This window comes from Podarcis liolepis, assembly GCF_965112155.1.
Source record: "Podarcis liolepis genome assembly, chromosome: 5".
Taxonomy (NCBI): domain Eukaryota; kingdom Metazoa; phylum Chordata; class Lepidosauria; order Squamata; family Lacertidae; genus Podarcis; species Podarcis liolepis.
Genome location: NC_139556.1, coordinates 36,825,372 through 36,842,894, shown reverse-complemented (window position 1 = coordinate 36,842,894; position 17,523 = coordinate 36,825,372). Strand labels below are relative to the sequence as shown.

The following is a 17,523-nucleotide window of genomic DNA, read 5'->3' as shown; positions in this document are numbered from 1 at the left end:
CTAGTGATTTTCTTCATAGTTTGTTTCATTCAAATAAAGGCTCAACCTTCACAAGAAGGGGTCGCACAACACAGGCCACCTTTATGCAGTGTATAATCACTGAATTTATCATCCATGAGTGGCCAATTCACAGCCTGAAAATAATTTAGATCAGGGGTGTAGGATTATCAGCAGGGTAAAATCTGAAACAGCAGTGACCGGTGGTGAAAGCTTCTATGTGCTTTACCGACACATCAAACAAGTGTGTGATGGTTGCCTTCTCAGCTACAATCAACTTGATCAATCAGTTTCTGTGCATTTAAGTAGTGGTTTGATGATTATTAAACAATAACTCCAGAGCCAACAAGACTAGTCCATTTTAATGATATTTGTTCAGTGAATTCGGAGCCTGTCAAAAAGAGTTGTTGGGAAGAACAATTAATTGGTACAAATGTGAGTGCAAATTCTCTGGATTTCCCCCCACCCCCACCCCCTTTTTACTTTAAAGCATTTTGTTCAAAGTATACAACTTATGTGCACGATAACAAAGTTCATACGGTTTTCCTCGGTGACGATAAAAAGCCTACTTCTTGTTATAAATGGGAGTAAAAATTAAAATGAAAAAGAGAGGTCACAGTTTTGTCATTGGTATGTGAAGGTTGTTCCACGGACCCATCCACAGTTCGTCGTCGTCTGACTGCGTGTGATCGCTGGGCAATTCCAAGGGCTCCTTGACATCCTCGTTGTCAACAATGGACTCCTGCTCTTCTGTGCTTTTCAACCTGTTGCCCCCTGACTTTGTTCCTGTGTTCTCAGCATCTATAGCGGAGGATGCAAAGGAAACACTACACGGTCTTGTGTTCAGTTTGTCACTAGATGATGCCCCCGTTGAAAACGTGTTGAGTGGGACGTTCTCCTCGTGCGTCACTGCCAACTTATCAAGTTTCTTGAAATGTTTCCCCAGCCTCACAGGGGATGTGACCTTTAAATTGTTTGAGAGGCAACTGCGCCGGGTTCGAATAACCGAGCCATTTTGGGCAATGTAGATGTTCCCGTTGATATTGGTTTGAATGTTGGGGTTGCTGAGACGATTCCTCTGGCTTTCTGGGGCACTGTCCTCTCCAGTGGAGCTGGTCTCATACTCGGGATCAACGACCAGCTTGATCCTTTTTTTCCTCGCCCACTGAGTGATGACAAAGAGAGAGAGAAATCAATTATTTTATAGTGTAGTTTTTTAAATGCATAGCACTGGCAGCTCCATTGCTTCCACGAGAAAACAAAATTAGGTAAGTGAACAATTTCCGTTAGAAGAATCAATTTAACTGCACTAAAATATGCTGAATGACTTGTTAACCACTGTGTATTGAGATTAAAACAAGGAATGCCTCAATATGGGTATTTTTGTTTCAGAAATGAAGTAGAGACTATTTACATTAGTATCTATAATAAAAGAGAGGGGGGAGGAATGTGTGAAGCAGCAAATCCTATAAACATCTCTCACTGGACGCATGCAGGAAAACGCTTTATTCATGACCTGGAAGGGAGGAAGCAAGTAGAATCTAGATTTTGATCTCTGTGGTGGCCGGTGATTACAAAGCACTTCTGAACTGCCTTTGTCTAGTTCCCCCCAGAAGTCACTGGACTACAACTCCCAGCATACTTGAATATTGGCTGTGTTAGGTGGGGTTGATGGGAGTTGCAGTCCAACAAGATTAGGAGTTGGGGAAGCCTGCTCTAGAATCTCTGTTCCCTGACACCATTTGTATAATGAACTGAAGGTGTTTTCAAGTTAACATGTTTGGTTTTGCATTTCTATTAGTGTTGGCAGGAGTGGATTCACTATACTGGAAAAACTTGGGAAATAAAACACACTGAGGTATCTTCCCAGGGAATTGTGTGATGTCATCTTCAGGCTGATCTGTTTGACCCCATAAGCCAACCAGTGAGCCCAAGCTGCAGAAAATATGGGTGACTTTTCCTGGGACTCTCTCTGAAAGCCTGAGGTTTATGTAGTTCGCTCTGAAATACATTCAGCTGAGGCAGTTGATTACAAATGACATCTTATCTCTTGATAGGCTTACCTCCATGATCAGATACTGAACTTACATAGAGTTATATCCATGATAACTGTCTCTGTCAGACATAACCAAACTCCCAAAGTTTTCACACCATAAACACAGGCAGATAGATGAACTAGCCTTAGAGATCAACAGGGTATGTACAATATGCCAATAGGGTACATATTTGGAAAATCATTATCACTTCCTCCTAGAATTAATCACTTGAAATATTGTATTGTAATATCAGCTCATGAAGAGCACTTGACATTTCTGCTTCAAGGGGATCATTGCACGAAAGCAGTGGTATTTTACAGCTTGACAATCTTAGTTTCTGAAGCAAGTGTAACCATGTGGATGTTGCAATTAAAGGGGATGGGGAATATACCACATGAAACCATGCTTATCCCCACATGATGTCTCGCTAGCATGAAATCCCGATGCATGTAAGGATTTGCTCGTTTACATTAATCGAATTACAGTACACAAACCAAAACTTTGGAATAAACCAGCCAAATATAATTGCAACAGATTCAATATAATTATTAATTATCTTCATAATTGGCCTCCCAATCTGAGCACTAACCATGTAAATTTAATGAAAAATAATCTATCTAGTTAATAAGTAGTTTCCATGCTAAATAACGAACCTAGCTATAAGCAATTTGGGTAGGCATAGAATTTATGCAAATAGTTCTTCAGTGAAAAGGTTTATATATATATATAAAGCAATTTGATTTCTAAGGCACAGAGACATCTTTAGAAAATGCAAATCACACAGTGGTAGAAATAGACATATCTACCCCTCTCCCCCAATATTTAAAGAAACCGCTAATTCACGCACGCTGGATGTTTGCTTGATTACTGCAGCTTCAGCTTTTCTGAGTGAATGAACCATCTCACAGCACAAACACCAGAGGAAGAATGTTCATAGCAGCTCACACCACTTCTAACACAACCCCATTCACCAGAGTTTGCCTTCTACTAAGGATCAGGAAACACTGAGAAATCAAGAATCACACCTGGACTCAACCTGATCAATCAATCAACCCATCAATCAATAAGTAATAAAAGTTTTGTTGTCAAAGTTGTTATAATCTGGACAAGCCACCCTGTTTTTAATTATTCTTATTATTTTAGCCCCTGTGCAATCCTATTAGTGTGTATTCAAGTTCGTGAAGCTGTTCAGCTAGGAGCCCTTAACTCTTCTGCAAAACATTTCTCTTAATGGAAGAGAGTGGCAGGCTGGCTAGTGGCAGGTTCCCAAACTGTTTCCAAAACTTGCATAATGCTCCCTCCCTCCTAAAAAAGCAACACAGAGAGAGCACAGCAAACCAAAACCACACCTCACTGCACACTGTCTACCTCTTGTTCCACCTCCTTGTTCCATCTAAAAAGATGTAGAGTCACTGGGATTTTCTGACTCAGCAGTATCTGCAATCTTTGTGGGCCCTTTCTTCCGAATCCTCTCCCTTTTGGGGACATCTTCAGAATCTGTTGGAGTGGCTGAGCTCTTGGTAGTTCCTCTCTCTGCCTCACTGTCCTCCTCTGGGTCAATTTCGTCCTCACTGCCCCCTCTCTGTTTACTAGAGGTTTCAATGTCATCTGACTCCTCCTCTTCTATAGCCGATGGTGGCTCTTCTTCTTCTTCTGATAGTTCTTCTATGGCGTCATCTAATTCACTTCCTCCTGTAGATGATCGGTTCTTGAGACTGGACTTGGAACTCCTGCTTTTCTTTGTCCTGGCAGTAACTTCGCTGCTGACAGAGCTCTGCAACGACGACGACATCTTGGACTCTGTATCTTCGGACGCTTTGCTCTGAGAATCGGAGGTTTCGTCTTCGGAGCTGCTGCTACTTGAACTGGACCCAGAAGAATCTGAACGCTCTTCATCAGAGTCCACTGTGCTTTCAGTGGTTTCGTCTTGGTCCAGCGTCACTGTCAAGTAGTCTTTATCAGAGGCAGACGTGCTGCTTGCGGATGACGATGACTCACTTGAAGACGATGACGTCCTTCTCCTTTTCTTCCTGCCATAGTCGCTCACTTCAGACTCGCTTTCCGCCGTGACGCTGATTGAAATCCCTGACTTTGAATCTGATTCACTCACTTCCTCTGATGTACCACGCTCCCGGAGTTTCTTGGAGGTGCGCTTCAGGGCACGGCCAACCTTCTTTGTCGAGATCACGTCACCGGCTGATTTCTGGAAATAGCTTCCCTTGATAACCATGCTGTCTTCTCCTTCCGCTTGGCGAGCTGCTGCCTCCAGCTCTGTGTAATCTGCATCTTTCCCTTTCACTTTCTGCAGCATCATTGGGAAGATCTTTGCCTTCTTCCAAGGAGATGGTGCTGCCTCCGTGGTGGTTCCTGGCTTGGGGGCACTAACTGCTATTCGGCTCAGCTGCATCACTGCTTTGAGTTTCTTCCTTCCCTGGCTGGGGCCTGCCTTTATAGCCGCCACTTCACCTACTGCACTAATAGCTACTGGAGGCCCTGGCCTCTGACTTACAGCTCTTCTGGGAACAACTGCACCAGGACTTGTCCTCTGCAAATCATAAGAAACGGAGCTTAGTTATAATTTTAGAAAGCTGGCTGGCTTGAAAACATGTTGCCCTAGAATACTTTGCGGCAGGAAGAAATGAAGAGTTAATTGTAAGCGAGAGGGGAAGAAGCAAAATAAGTATATGGATTAGACTTGTTTTTAACATCAAAACTGGTAATATCTAAGGAACAATGAAACTAAAGTAGTTGTGAAAGTCATAGGCCAAGTCTTTTTTTTGGGGGGGGGGTGGAGATCTCTGTATGGCTTGCAGTGGAGGCAGGAGACAATTCTCTGGCACAGTAACTTGAATCTTCTGCATATGTTTACACTAGACCTTTTTGATTGTTGCCTGTACCAAAGGCTTTTAGATATGCACTAGTTATATGATAATTTAAAACCACAATTGTAATAAAATGCACTTTTATCACTTTAGCCACTAGATGATGCTGCAGCGCTGAAAATGAATAGATGTCAAAGAAACCGTTTTAAAACTCTCTGTCTTTCCCCCTCTGCTCCGCCATATAGACCCATCTAGAGCCCTAAACAAGTGGCCTCTTGAATTTCTCTATCATATTTATTGGCAGAGGCACAGACACTCCCCCTTTATTCCCTAAGGTATTTTCTTACTTTCCTGGCCACCCTTTTGCATCCTTGCAATGCTCCAGAACTAGAGTTCCCCTGAGGCCCCTGGGGCCTGAGATGGCAGCTTCCACCAAAGAATAGTGCGAATAAAATACCACAAAAAAGAAACATTTCAGGCATTTTCTCAGGAAAATGCCTTCTAAGATATTTCAGTTCAGTTCTAGGCATATATTACGGATGCTGTACAGCTTGTCACCAGATTGCAGCTGCAATGTACACAACAGATCGTGCGAGTTGCCTAGATTGTGTGTTTACTAACCATTCACCAATACCAGCCGCAGTACAGTAAATAACCACGTGCTCTTGCTGACATGATTTTGGTGACCAGCATTTGCATACTTTACTTCTGTGGGGTGGAGTCCAAGGACAAGGTTGCTATTCTTCAGCAGGCTTGATAACATATTATTAGGGCTTTGGTCATGCTACAAGATTGGTCTGTTTTATAGTGCCCACAAGGAGGAATGTCTCTGAAGATGCAGAGAGTACACTTCCTTCCTCTCAGTCCTCTACATCATGGGTAGGCAAACTAAGGCCCGGAGGCTGGATCTGGCCCAATCGCCTTCTAAATAGGGCCGGGAATCAGCGTGTTTTTCAATGAGTAGAATGTGTCCTTTTATTTAAAATGCATCTCTGGGTTATTTGTGGGGCATAGGAATTCGTTCATATTTTCCCCCAAAATATAGTCCGGCCCCCCACAAGGTCTGAGGGACAGTGGACTGGCCCCCTGCTGAAAATGTTTGCTGACCTCTGCTCTACATCTGTCTACTATCCCAGAGGCAGGCGACAGCAGAGGGAGCTCTAGAACAGGGCCAGGGAAATGTAGCTTTCCAGATGCTTTTGGATTCCAACTCCCATCAGCCCCAGCTGGCATGGCCAATGGTCATGGCATGACCAATCCACAGGTTTTCCCCACCCTGGTCTAGGTCATCCACTTGAGAAGTGGGATATGGAAGGTGAAGATAAGAGACATATGACCCTTGACTCACTGTATTCTCCACGCTGACCCTGTCAGAACCTAAAAATTGCTTACCAAATGTACACATGTCCTGTTAGGAGCTTTGATGTATTTGCAAAAGGTCAATACATTTGGAACTGCAAAAAAAATAAATAGATGAATAAACCTACGTCTGCTTCTGCCGTAGGTCCCTGTGGGCTATAATAGTAGCCGCCATCGCTTTCCACAACCACTTCGCCATATTCATCATACATTCCAGAAGGAGACAGCAATCGGCGACGACTTCCGTATTGAGGCAATTCGTACCTGGGGAAAAAGCCAGGTACAGACATCCTCTATGTTTGTATCCATGTTGGTTGTGTATACTCACAAATACATGCAAGAGCACTCATCCTTAGCTTGCTTGCTTCCTTCTTTTTAAAGTGAGTACTCTTGTCACATGCCTTTGGCCTCCTATAGTTTTACAGCAAACTGTATCTTATATATGGTATCTTCCTGGTTTTGGTGGCAGTGAGGAAAGAGGGACACACACACATATATACATACAATTTACTTTTTTTTTTAAAAAAAAATTGCTCTTTTGCTTTCCTACCTCAGTCTTATTCTTGTACAGCTGTTTTGAGGAACTAGGGGAAAATGTCAGGGGGGTCACAACAAAACTGCTATGAAGCCCACGGAAGATACACATGTGTTGGTAATGTAACCATCACTCTGACACTACAGTAGTCAGTCACAACAAGGGATGGTTGAATCAGTCAATTTTGGATTCTCTTGGTTTCTTGTTTTTCTACTCACGAGTTCAGTTCTTTTCATTTTCACATCAGTTTGCATTTTTTTTTTTTAAAAAAAGAGGTTCTCGTGAAAATTAAGCAGCTATCTATCATCTATCTATCTATCTATCTATCTATCTATCTATCTATCTATCTGTTCATCCATCTATCCATCCATCCATTCAATTTATATTTTGCCCTTCCTCTTGAAGGAGCCCAGGCTGGCAAACTTTAATGCAAACTTCTCCTAATATACACATTGTCGTATGCAATCTTGCCTAATATACATTTTGCGAAGCAATTTCCACTAATATAACGTGTTTTTCTATATTATCTGCACCAATATATGCATCTTTATGCACACTTTGCCTTGCATATGCATTTCTGAACATATTAATTCTCCAGAGAACGACATTTCAAAATTCAGAGAAGTGCAGATTTCAAAGAACTGTTGTGTTTCAGCGTATTGTTTTGGAAAATGCAGCTTAGGTTGGTTTGACTTTAAAGGTGAACTGAATCAAATTTCTCCCCCATCTCTTGTCACAATGGGAGACTAGAATACTATTTTATGCTGTACTTGGCCCTGTCCTTGGAAGCAGCAACAAATAAATCTAGTGTAAAGAAATCTAGTGTAAAAACTGCTTGGCCATGCCTAAAGGCAGCCCTTTCAATTCTTGCTTTGGTTGGCATGTAAAGTTGCGAAGTTTTACAAGATTAACAGACACAACAGAAAGGCACAACAATATAATCACATGCGGCATGCCCAAGGGCAGGGGCGGCCTGTCCCGTCTTGCCGCCTGCAGCAAATAGGAATTGCTGCCTCCTGGCCTGCCGTGGTGCACTCCATCACAGCCCACTTCCTTAGCCACTGTGCCCCAGCTATTGCCAAATTCTGTGGAAGACAGGATGCTCCTCAAAGTGTTGCCCCTCACTCGGCTTCTCCTCCCATGAACAAGGAAGATAGGTGGCAATGCCACACACTGAAGCCCCTCCCTCTCAGCAGTGGAAGTGGTGAGACAAACAGAGCTCCGCCTCTTGCACTTCAACCGCCTAAGGCCATCATGGGTGGGCCGACTCTGTCCAAGGGAACGAACAAAGTGATTTTTAATTCAAAGGGACTTTCACAGTTTGTGATATGGTACTGGGCTCTGCTGTTCAAAGCAATCTATTGTAAAAACTGCTTGGCCATGCCTAAAGCAGTCCTTTCGATTCTTGCTCTGGTTGGCATGTAAAGTTGTGAAGTGGTATAGAAAATGCAGAATGAATAATACCCATGTTCATAACTGTAGTAATCTTGCCCATAGTACTCTTGGCCAGGATCAATTCCAGATTCCATAGAAAGTTCCTGTTTGTCACAATACCAAGAAAAAGAGAAAAAGAAATCTCAGTAGGAATACACAAACCCATAGATCTTAAATAGCCCTGAGTTCATGTGTGAGAAGGGTATGAGCACAGACAAAAAGATAAAAGTTGCCGGGTTCTTTTTATCCTCAACCTTTGGCACTGGAATAATAACACAAATAATAATCCCAGGGGTTTTCTCTCCCTTTAGTGCCAGTGCTCAGATGTGGGGAACATAAGAAGTTCTTCTGTGGTGCTCTTCAGAATTCTCAGCCAGCGGTGGGGCTGAGGCAAGGGCAATGGGAACTTCAGGCGCATTTTTGGAGTATGCCCACGTCTATTTCAACTTCCAAGAGGATCCAGTTGACAGAATCTGACTAAAGCTGAAAGAACAATATTTTGTTATTGTGCTTTCTTTACAAACTATTTTCTCTGACATGATGGGATCATCCTGAATGTGGTATCATATTTCTAAAAAAATAAAGAAATGTCAAGTTTTGCTTTCCTGCCCTAACTTCATTTTATATCATTGCTAAAAACATACTCCTGAGCCAAAGAAAGAGAATTCATTCCCAGTACTCTTATTCCTATGATATAAATTACATAATTATCATACAGTTGTTAAATAATTATTGCACAATTTCTTTATTTTTATTCACTATAGTGTACTTGGATAAACCATTGTAAGTCATGAACACATTTGTCTGAACCAGAGTGCACTTCAACAGTTGCATGAAGTGTTCTCCTGTGTTCTCTGGTAGGAGTGTAAAGAGGGCAAGGAAGTTAGCAGTGAGGTCTGAGAGAGATAAAATGAAATGCAATAAATGCCATGGTGATAATTATGCTAAAGCTTAGGTCGATGTAAAACACAGTGCCTGTTCACTGTAGTGTTTGTTTTAAGTTATGATGATAAATATCCTAACACTGATCGTTAGTAATGAATAGTCACTGCAATTATTTTACATGCATCTAAGGCAGGGGTAAGAGAACTCCCTGACCATCGATGATGCTGGCTGCAGCTAATGAGGGTTCGAGTCCAACAGCATCTGGAGGAGTGGGGGGGGCACCAGTCCCCCACTCCTGAGCTAAGCAGACACATTTCAAGTTGCTTGGAAACTAAACTTATAAAAACAGTGTGAAGTAGACTGTTTTTCTTTGAAACAAATTTTAACAGTTGGAGACATTAAATATGGGGAGGCAGTAACAAAACTCTCTATCAAACTTGCTTGGAGGGATGTTATGGTCAATCATGCACCGCTTACGTTGAAGCAAGAATAACAAGCATTCATCATGGATTACCAAAGGACATACCAACAGGAGAAAAAAGGCTGATGTAGCTCATGACATTAATATCTCCTGAATCACATCCATATTGCTTCACTATAATAGCCGCGAGTTGTTACAATGTGCTCTGCTGGGCAATATCTATGGCTGGTCTCCTAGTCTATTCTGTTTAAAAGCAGTTGGGCCTGTGCTGAAGTAACATCTTTTTCATGGGTGGGGAGCCCAGGATCAAGCCTTGAAAATGTGCACATCTGACACCATGTGGATTGTTGAGTTGGCCTAAATGCATGCACCATTTGCTTCCAAGACATGGTCCTTCCTCCTTTTGAAACCCAAAGAAAGATCAAGCATGTGAGAATCATTAGTGCATGTATGTCGAGATGTGCAAACTTCAAGCTTGCAGGATCTATGTTGTCATTTTTACTAGAACCTCAAAGTCCACTAGCCAAAATTTAGTGCAAAATACATACGGTATTTTTCGCCCCATAGGACGCACTTTTTCCCTTCCAAAAATGAAGGGGAAATGTGTGTGCGTCCTATGGGGCGAATGCAGGCTTTTGCTGAAGCCTGGAGAGTGAAAGGCATTGGTGCGCACCAACCCCTCTCACTCTCCAGGCTTCAGGAAGCTATCTGCAAGCCTTGCAAGCCCGGCGGGAGTTCCCGCAGACTCACAAGGCTTGCGGGCAGCAGCCTGCAGCCTGGCGAGTGTCCGCAAGCCTTGTGCGCCCGGCAGGAGGTCCCGCCGGGCGCGCGAGGCTTGGGGTGGCAGCCTGTCGCCTGAAGCACGCGGAGCCCTCCGGAGGGCTCCCCGTGCTTCGGGCAGGTGTGCACAAGGCTTGGGGCGGCAGCCGCGGCTGGGGAGGGAAATTTTTTTTTTATTCATTCCCCCCCCCAAAAAAATGAGGTGCGTCCTATGGGCCGGTGCGCCCTATGGGACGAAAAATACAGTACATGTAAAATTAAAGAATTTTAGGCCAGAAAGTTTTTTTGAATACTAGAATCCTTCTACACAAAAAATTCTTCCTCCTGGTTCATCCCCAGGATATATTTATTCCAGCAGTGAGAAAGGCATTTTGTTTTTGCCATTGTTAAATAACTGAGAGTCAAAAATCCTTGCCAGTTTTCTGCAAATCACTACTAGATCAAGGGCTGCCTTCTTCCTTCTGCTTTTATGTGCTCTTCATTGCCTCGTGCAAGATATACTGTATTTTTCATCCTATAGGGCGCACTTTTTCCCTTCCAAAAATGAAGGGGAAATGTGTGTGCGTCCTATGGGGCGAATGCAGGCTTTCGCTGAAGCCTGGAGAGCGAAAGGCATTGGTGCGCACCAACCCCTCTCACTCTCCAGGCTTCAGGAAGCTATCCACAAGCCTTGCAAGCCCGGCAGGAGTTCCTGCGGACTCACAAGGCTTGCGGGCAGCAACCTGCAGCCTGGGCGAGTGTCCGCAAGCCTCGCGCGCCCAGTAGGAGGTCCCGCCGGGCGCGCGAGGCTTGGGGCAGCAGCCTGCCACCTGAAGCACGCGGAGCCCTCTGGAGGGCTCCCCGTGCTTTGGGCGAGTGTCCGCAAGCATTGCACGCCCGGCAGAAGGTCCCACCGGGCGCGCGAGGCTTGGGGCGGCACACACATTTCCCCTTCATTTTTGGAGGGGAAAAAGTGCGTCCTATGGGGCGAAAAATACGGTAATTCTGGCTTTCCTCACGTGGAGGATGATACTATGGCCTGAACCTCTAAACCAAGTCTTGCATTTCATAACTAAAGCACAATCACTTATCAACATACTTTACAAAGAATTGAGGGTATCGTTCATGCTGCTAATGAAAGTTCTTAAGATTATTAGAGCATAAAGGGTGATTGTAATTATCTTTCAGCTTCTTGAGTATAGCTTATAACACTGCAGTTAATTGAGTTATTTGGGACAAAAAGGATCTTGGGACAGTTTGAGTAACAGCAGAGAAGCTATAGAAATATGTCAACTTTAAAATCACACAACTGAAGTCAGCTGGTTCAGGTGCATGAAAATATCACAGTACTGCCTAATAACTTGTCAACATAAATACACTAAAAAACAGATTTAAAAACTTGTTTTCTCCTTCAGTGTTAATGATAAGGAAGTGCCAAATGTATAAATGTGTGTCAGAAGGTATTCTATATGAGTGCTCCCAAAGTTCTAGAAGAAAGTGAGAAAATTGTACCTCTGGTCTGAGAAGGGACGGCCTCAGCAATTGCTGTTGCTGACAAAGAAAATTGGAAACAGAAACAGGTTGATGAGAAAGATATAACAGAAAATGCAAGTAATTTATTTTGAGGTTGAAGGGTTACGAGGTAACCTTTAAACCAGCACGACAACAGTAGTTTTGCTTATGACTCTAATGGCCAAAATATTGCTCTGAGCTAATTTAGTTCTACTCTAATGATGGATTTTCTCAAGGCAAAAGGGCAAAGCCACTTCAGATCCACATGTATTAAATTCAGCTTCGCTGCCCTGTGATTTGGCAAAGGTCCCAGCAGGGCATAGATGTTCTTGGCCTCTAGGGAACTGGTTCCCACAGTTGTCAATATTGTCATCTTCTTCCAAGACATTTATACTTATTCTGAACAGATTCCTGAGTCCGAAACACCTGTCTTGTGTTAGTTTTGAAGAGTGACCACATGTATCAATCAATCAATCAATCAATCAATCAATCTTTATTGTGGTCAAAGACCAGACAGGGCCACATGTATAATTTACAGATTTCCTCTTCAAAACTCATATGAAGAGTTATTTCTGGAGGGAAAAGTTACAATTAACATACTTTGGTGTCATCTGTATATATATAACTGAAGCTAAATGTGTATTTTGATCTGGGAAATCCGTTCTCAAGTAGAAAATGTTTATTGTAGCAGTTCTAGCCAGTGCTTTTTTTCTAGCAAAAAAGGTGCCAGAATGTACCTCCCTTAGAATACCCACCTGAGCCCAAAGAGGGTCTTCTCACCAGCCAGAGGTTTGTTGAGGCTGCTCAACTGAGGCGAAGGGCGCCTTTCCATGCCTCAGCTGAGCAACTTAACAAGCCCCCTGCCCATGCCACTCCAGCTCACATATCATATGGATTTCCCATATATCAGCTGTTAGCTGGGGGGGGGGGGCTGAAGTGCCTCAGTAAAGCCCAGATGCACATCCAGCTCGTGAGGACACCCGCTCTGGAGTCTGTAAGGGATTTCATCTTTGTGCTCTCAGGAGGGTCTCCTTGCGAGCCAGAGGTGCAGGGGGACTTTGCTGAGGCTGGTCAGGTCTCTCCTCCCACTTCCGGGGCCCAGCTGAGAGGTGCCAGCACATTGTTCTGGCAAGTTCTGGTTCTAGCTCCCTGAGCCCATTTATCTCACAACTGCCAGTCCAACTGGGTTTTGAACAACAAATGGGAGAGAGGCTTTCATATATTCTTATGCAGAATGCCTTGTGCAGGCCCTATTCATGAAACATTCCAACTTCTAATGCTCCGATACTAGGCAAGCATTCCTGCAAAAATTACTTTTTTGAAATATAATTACAGAATTTGGAAAGGCATTTCACAAAACAGGTACCGAGGAGGTGCCAGGTGTGCTGTATTTGGAAATCCCTGAGTGGACTCCACTTGCGGCTGTGCAGATCCTCAACTCTCATTGATAATGCAGTTTAAATGTTGTGTTCAGTGAGTCAAATAATATAAAATGCAAAAATTATCCAAGCTATGCTGAAGAGAAAAAATGTAAATGGTAACTTCTTACTAAAATATAGGGTGTGTCTTACCTCTTGCTGTGCATATCCACGCCTGAAATTAAGCACAAGAAAAACAGGACATTAATCCAGCTATTCAAGTTGTAAATATAAATATGCATTTTAACAATATCATTTTCTTCAAAATGTAAAGACTTTGCAATAGAACATTATGGGCCTCACAGTACATCCCACTGAATTCTGTAGAACTACCCTAAAACAAATAACATGACATATAGATTATGTTGCATCCTTATGAGGACTTTTCCTTGCTGTGCTTCAGGTTCCCAATCTAGAAGGTCCTTGAGACTTAATTTGGAACACGAATGTGGGAGGCAATCACATTTTCTTTGTTTCACCTTTGTATAAAAAGGGCATCAAAGGCATTAACATGAGGGTGGCTCTTGGGCAAATGCATTGGAAATAATGATCAAGATAGAAAGAAACAGATAATGATGGCAACAGTATGAAAATAGGCCATAAATATCTTAAATACTGGATTACTGTGGGTTTCTTTGGATTATTACTGCCAACAGAATAATAAAAATGAGAACCCAAAATTGACCAAGGAAGGCAAGGTTCATTTGACATGGGCTGGGTACCATATCCTAATCCTAGATCTCCCAAGGAGATATGCATAACACTCTCTCTCTCCCCCCTCCTAATAATGCATAGAAACAAAGGTGGAACATCTATTTGTAGTTAAAAGCTGCTGGCCACATGTCAGATATTCAAAAGCCTTCCCCTTGTATCTACTGCCCTTGGAACCTTCCATAGGGTCACTTCAGAAAGTCAAGACACATCTAGGAAGATCTCCCATCAAATCCGTAGTTCAGATGGAACTGTGGTCGGAATGGAACATACTGAAAATCAGGATCTGCCCCTCAGAAATAAGTTTCCTGGTAGCACCTCATGTATCACAGTACTGAATAGCTTAAAGCCAATGGAGGGTTGGACCCAGAATTAGCTTGCTTAGAGTAGGTGCATTAATGGCTCTACAAGTTAGTCATGACTAAATTAGGCCCCATTGATTTCAATGGATCTACTCCAAGCTGGAGCCAACCAGGAGAAATTTCAAAGCAGCTTGGGAGTTTGGATGGCGGAGCTACAGGTCAGTAGTGGCTGCTGAGGTGGGCCCGGTCAGACACCATCACTCTCCTGGCTTCCTGACACAGTGGGTTACTGTGGAGGGGTGAGGTGCAAGGAACCTGGCCTTGTGGTGGCAGATTGGCTCTGCTACCGTGGACCAAGCACCTCCCCCCTCCTGGGAAGTGCCAATCAGCTGCTATGTTGAGAAGCCAGGAGAGCAACAGTGTCACGCTGCTCCACTGCCTATTGGGTAGCATCCAATGTTTCTGTTGACAGAAGTCTTTCATCGGAAATTCCTTTTCTTCCCCATTCTACCTTTTATCAGTAGAAGGGAAACATTGCAATCCACTGAATGGAGAACTGTAGTTTGTTAAGGGTTCCAGGAGACTCTAACTCTGTGAGGAGTACAGTACATTTCCTAAGATTCTTTAGTGTGGGGGATGTGCTTTAAATGTTTGGTGTGTTCACAGACGGAATCTTTAAATGACTTGGTAGGCAGACGACGATCCCATGCACAGTTACTTCGGAACAAACACAATTGGATTTACCTATTGGGATGCAAGTAGCTGTGGCTTCCCCTACCCATTTTCTCTGATACCTTTGTTCCACCCCATGCTCCCTATTGTAGAAAGCCGGATTCAAAATGTGCTGCAGAGTGGATGTGGCAGGCAAAGGACAGAAGGTGAAATGGGCAGCTGCTGTGCTGTATGCCTGATCTAGCTGCCAAAGGGACAGCATCCATTTCCAGGGTGCAGTTTTGAAGACTTAACATCTTCTCACGACATATCCCACTAAATTCAAGGGGACTCAGCCCCCCAGTAACTGTGCATTGATTGCCAGATTAGGTGTTTAATTGCATGCTTATGGACAACTGGTTTTAGTCAGCTTTAAGAGCACTTAAGTTCCTCTGGACTGATCTCTTCATGTTCTGTTTAGGACTTACATTTTTTTATCTTGAAGCAGACATGCACACAATTATATTAAGGCTAAACTAGTAGAGAGGCAGCAGATGAGGGAAACAATTTAATGACACCTAGGGGGGAAATAAAGAAGAGTCTGGAGGATCACATTTAATTTTTAATATTACCATCTGCAAAGCTTTTCTATTAGCATTCAGCTTGTGTATTGGATTATCAGAGGTAAATTATTGCTGTAGTCCATTTGATAGGAAAGTAATGAACATCTAAAATGGAGATTTATCACTAGGATTATCAATGACTTTTCAAAGTCTACCTAAGCAGTATTGCTTTATTCTTTTGTATGGCATGTTCCATTGCTGCCTCATGGTTAAAACTCTGGCTCGCTGCTGCAGAGAGCAGCAGGGGAACTTAACTTTCCCTTGTTCATTGTTCCACAGACACACCTTCACACAACCACTCCCACCCCAGTTGGCGTGCCTGACTGACAGAAACATAGATCTGAAAGTTGGGGGGGGGGAGTTGTTCGAGAGGCCATAATTTATAGGGAGAAACAGCAGGCAGGAGGGGGGCAGCTTAAGCCTTCTCCCACCTACTGATTTCCTCCTGAAAACCCACCAGTTAAGGTTTCAGGTACAGTATATCCTCACAATGGCAATATGGACCTGAAACCCTAGATGTGAGGAGTACTGGGTGGGCAGAAAAGACCTTGCCACCCACTTCCTTGTCCTCATTGTTATTCCCTGTGAATGCAACTTTGCAGAAGAGAGGTTGTGGTCCGGGTTTTAAGGCACAAGGTAGCAATAGAATGTGCAACTCCACCCACAGTCTCCAAAACCAAGATGGCTCAGAGCCCAAGTGGCAATTCTCAAAAGCACTTCTACGTTTACATAGAGACTGGCAATAATACTTCTTCTGCTGGCCAGGTCGCAGCTTCCCAAGTCTCAATGATCATGTTCTAGATGGTTCAGTCTTCAGATGACGTTTTAAAGAGCTGCCACTAGAAGGAAGAAGCTCATTGTCTCCGAGCACACGCTTCTGTGATCCAATATTGCAAGCAAAATAAGCAACACTATTGCTTTAATTCAGGGATGGGGAACCTGTAGGACTCCAGATGGACTACAAGTCTCATCATCCCTGATCACTGAGCAGGCTGGCTGGACTTGATTGAAGCTGGAGTTTAGCAACATCAGAGGCCGGGGAACTGATATGCACTGAATGATATAGTGTCAAATAAAACTGTTCATAACAAAACATTACATAATAGTTATGTAATAACCTGCAAACTGTTCATAATAAAACCAAAATAATACTTTTCTCTCTCTCTTATTTTTATAAAACAGACCTCAAAATATTTTGGCAATGGTTGCCATGCTATTGCCCAATGTATTAAAGGAAAACTGGAGAAGAACCAATATACATAATATTTCTTATACACATGCAGTCGTTACTAGAAATCCTGCCACCACATTTTACCAGTCTCTTAAGTTGCACTCAATGTGTGCAACCAATGATCTTTTAGATAATTTGAATTCCTGACAACTTTGGTTTTCAATCTTTCTTTCTTAAAAGTAAGGCACATTTCTAATCATTATTGTTACGAAGACAAAAAACTTGAAAATGCATTTATGGTTTTGGCTAAATGTGAAAGCTACATTGTAATTCTAGTGGCTTGAAGGAAAACCATAGACCTATCTCCTGCAAACTGTCAACATTTCTGGATTACTATTCAATGAATACTAGTAGCTGAGCAAAAATCTCTTAAATCTCAAAAAACAAATAATGATATATAATCATGTCCAAACAGCAGCAGATGTCAGAACACTTTCTGTAAATATACACCACTTCTGGATACAAGAAACATAATTTGCACAATTGTTTGCATACTGTCCTGCAATTTTTTGGTGATACAGATTTAAAGGAGTTATAATTTGTCAACTCCAGTTACTGGATAGATAGATTCCTATGTGTATTTGCCTTACTCTAAACATATTTTAGTTGTTATCTTGTATGAAACCCAAAAGATAGATCCAAATCAAAGGCAGTAAACAGAATGTAGAATTAGAACATGCTTTCTTGCAACTTTTGGCTCCTGAGATAAAGGTTTTACTATTTAAAGCTTCAAAGATACTGCCTATCTCTGTAAATGATAAATACACAGGCTCTTTTCAAATAGCTCATGGAAGGATCACTTGTTTCTCTTTAATCAGTTCCATTCT

At 42.7% G+C, this 17,523-nt stretch overlaps 2 protein-coding genes across 27 annotated transcripts in view; both read right to left on the bottom strand.

Moving 5' to 3' along the window:
* Positions 1-341: 341 nt before the first annotated feature.
* The window catches only part of PCDH15 (protocadherin related 15), a 623,360-nt gene continuing 606,178 nt past the window's right edge, over positions 342-17,523 (bottom strand). For 22 of the 26 annotated variants that reach the window (XM_083503000.1, XM_083503017.1, XM_083503007.1 and 19 more), the window contains 5 exons: positions 13,332-13,353; positions 11,761-11,799; positions 8,214-8,287; positions 6,343-6,478; positions 342-1,162 (listed from right to left, as the gene is read on the bottom strand). In XM_083503000.1, the coding sequence (XP_083359126.1) occupies positions 611-1,162; positions 6,343-6,478; positions 8,214-8,287; positions 11,761-11,799; positions 13,332-13,353 (823 nt within the window). In that variant the 3' untranslated portion in view covers positions 342-610. The remainder of the gene's footprint in view (positions 1,163-6,342; positions 6,479-8,213; positions 8,288-11,760; positions 11,800-13,331; positions 13,354-17,523) is intronic. The other 4 variants (XM_083503013.1, XM_083503018.1, XM_083503016.1 and 1 more) reach the window with 2 other exon arrangements.
* Positions 1,171-4,806, bottom strand: LOC310706853 (uncharacterized protein). Its single transcript, XM_083503222.1, has one exon. It carries the CDS (start codon positions 4,438-4,440, stop codon positions 3,427-3,429), a length of 1,014 nt encoding a protein of 337 aa, XP_083359348.1. The 5' UTR covers positions 4,441-4,806; the 3' UTR covers positions 1,171-3,426.

Excerpts from the sequence above, each read along its gene's own strand:
- LOC310706853 (XM_083503222.1), bottom strand. The coding sequence starts at position 4,440 with ATGCAGCTGAGCCGAATAGCAGTTAGTGCCCCCAAGCCAGGAACCACC.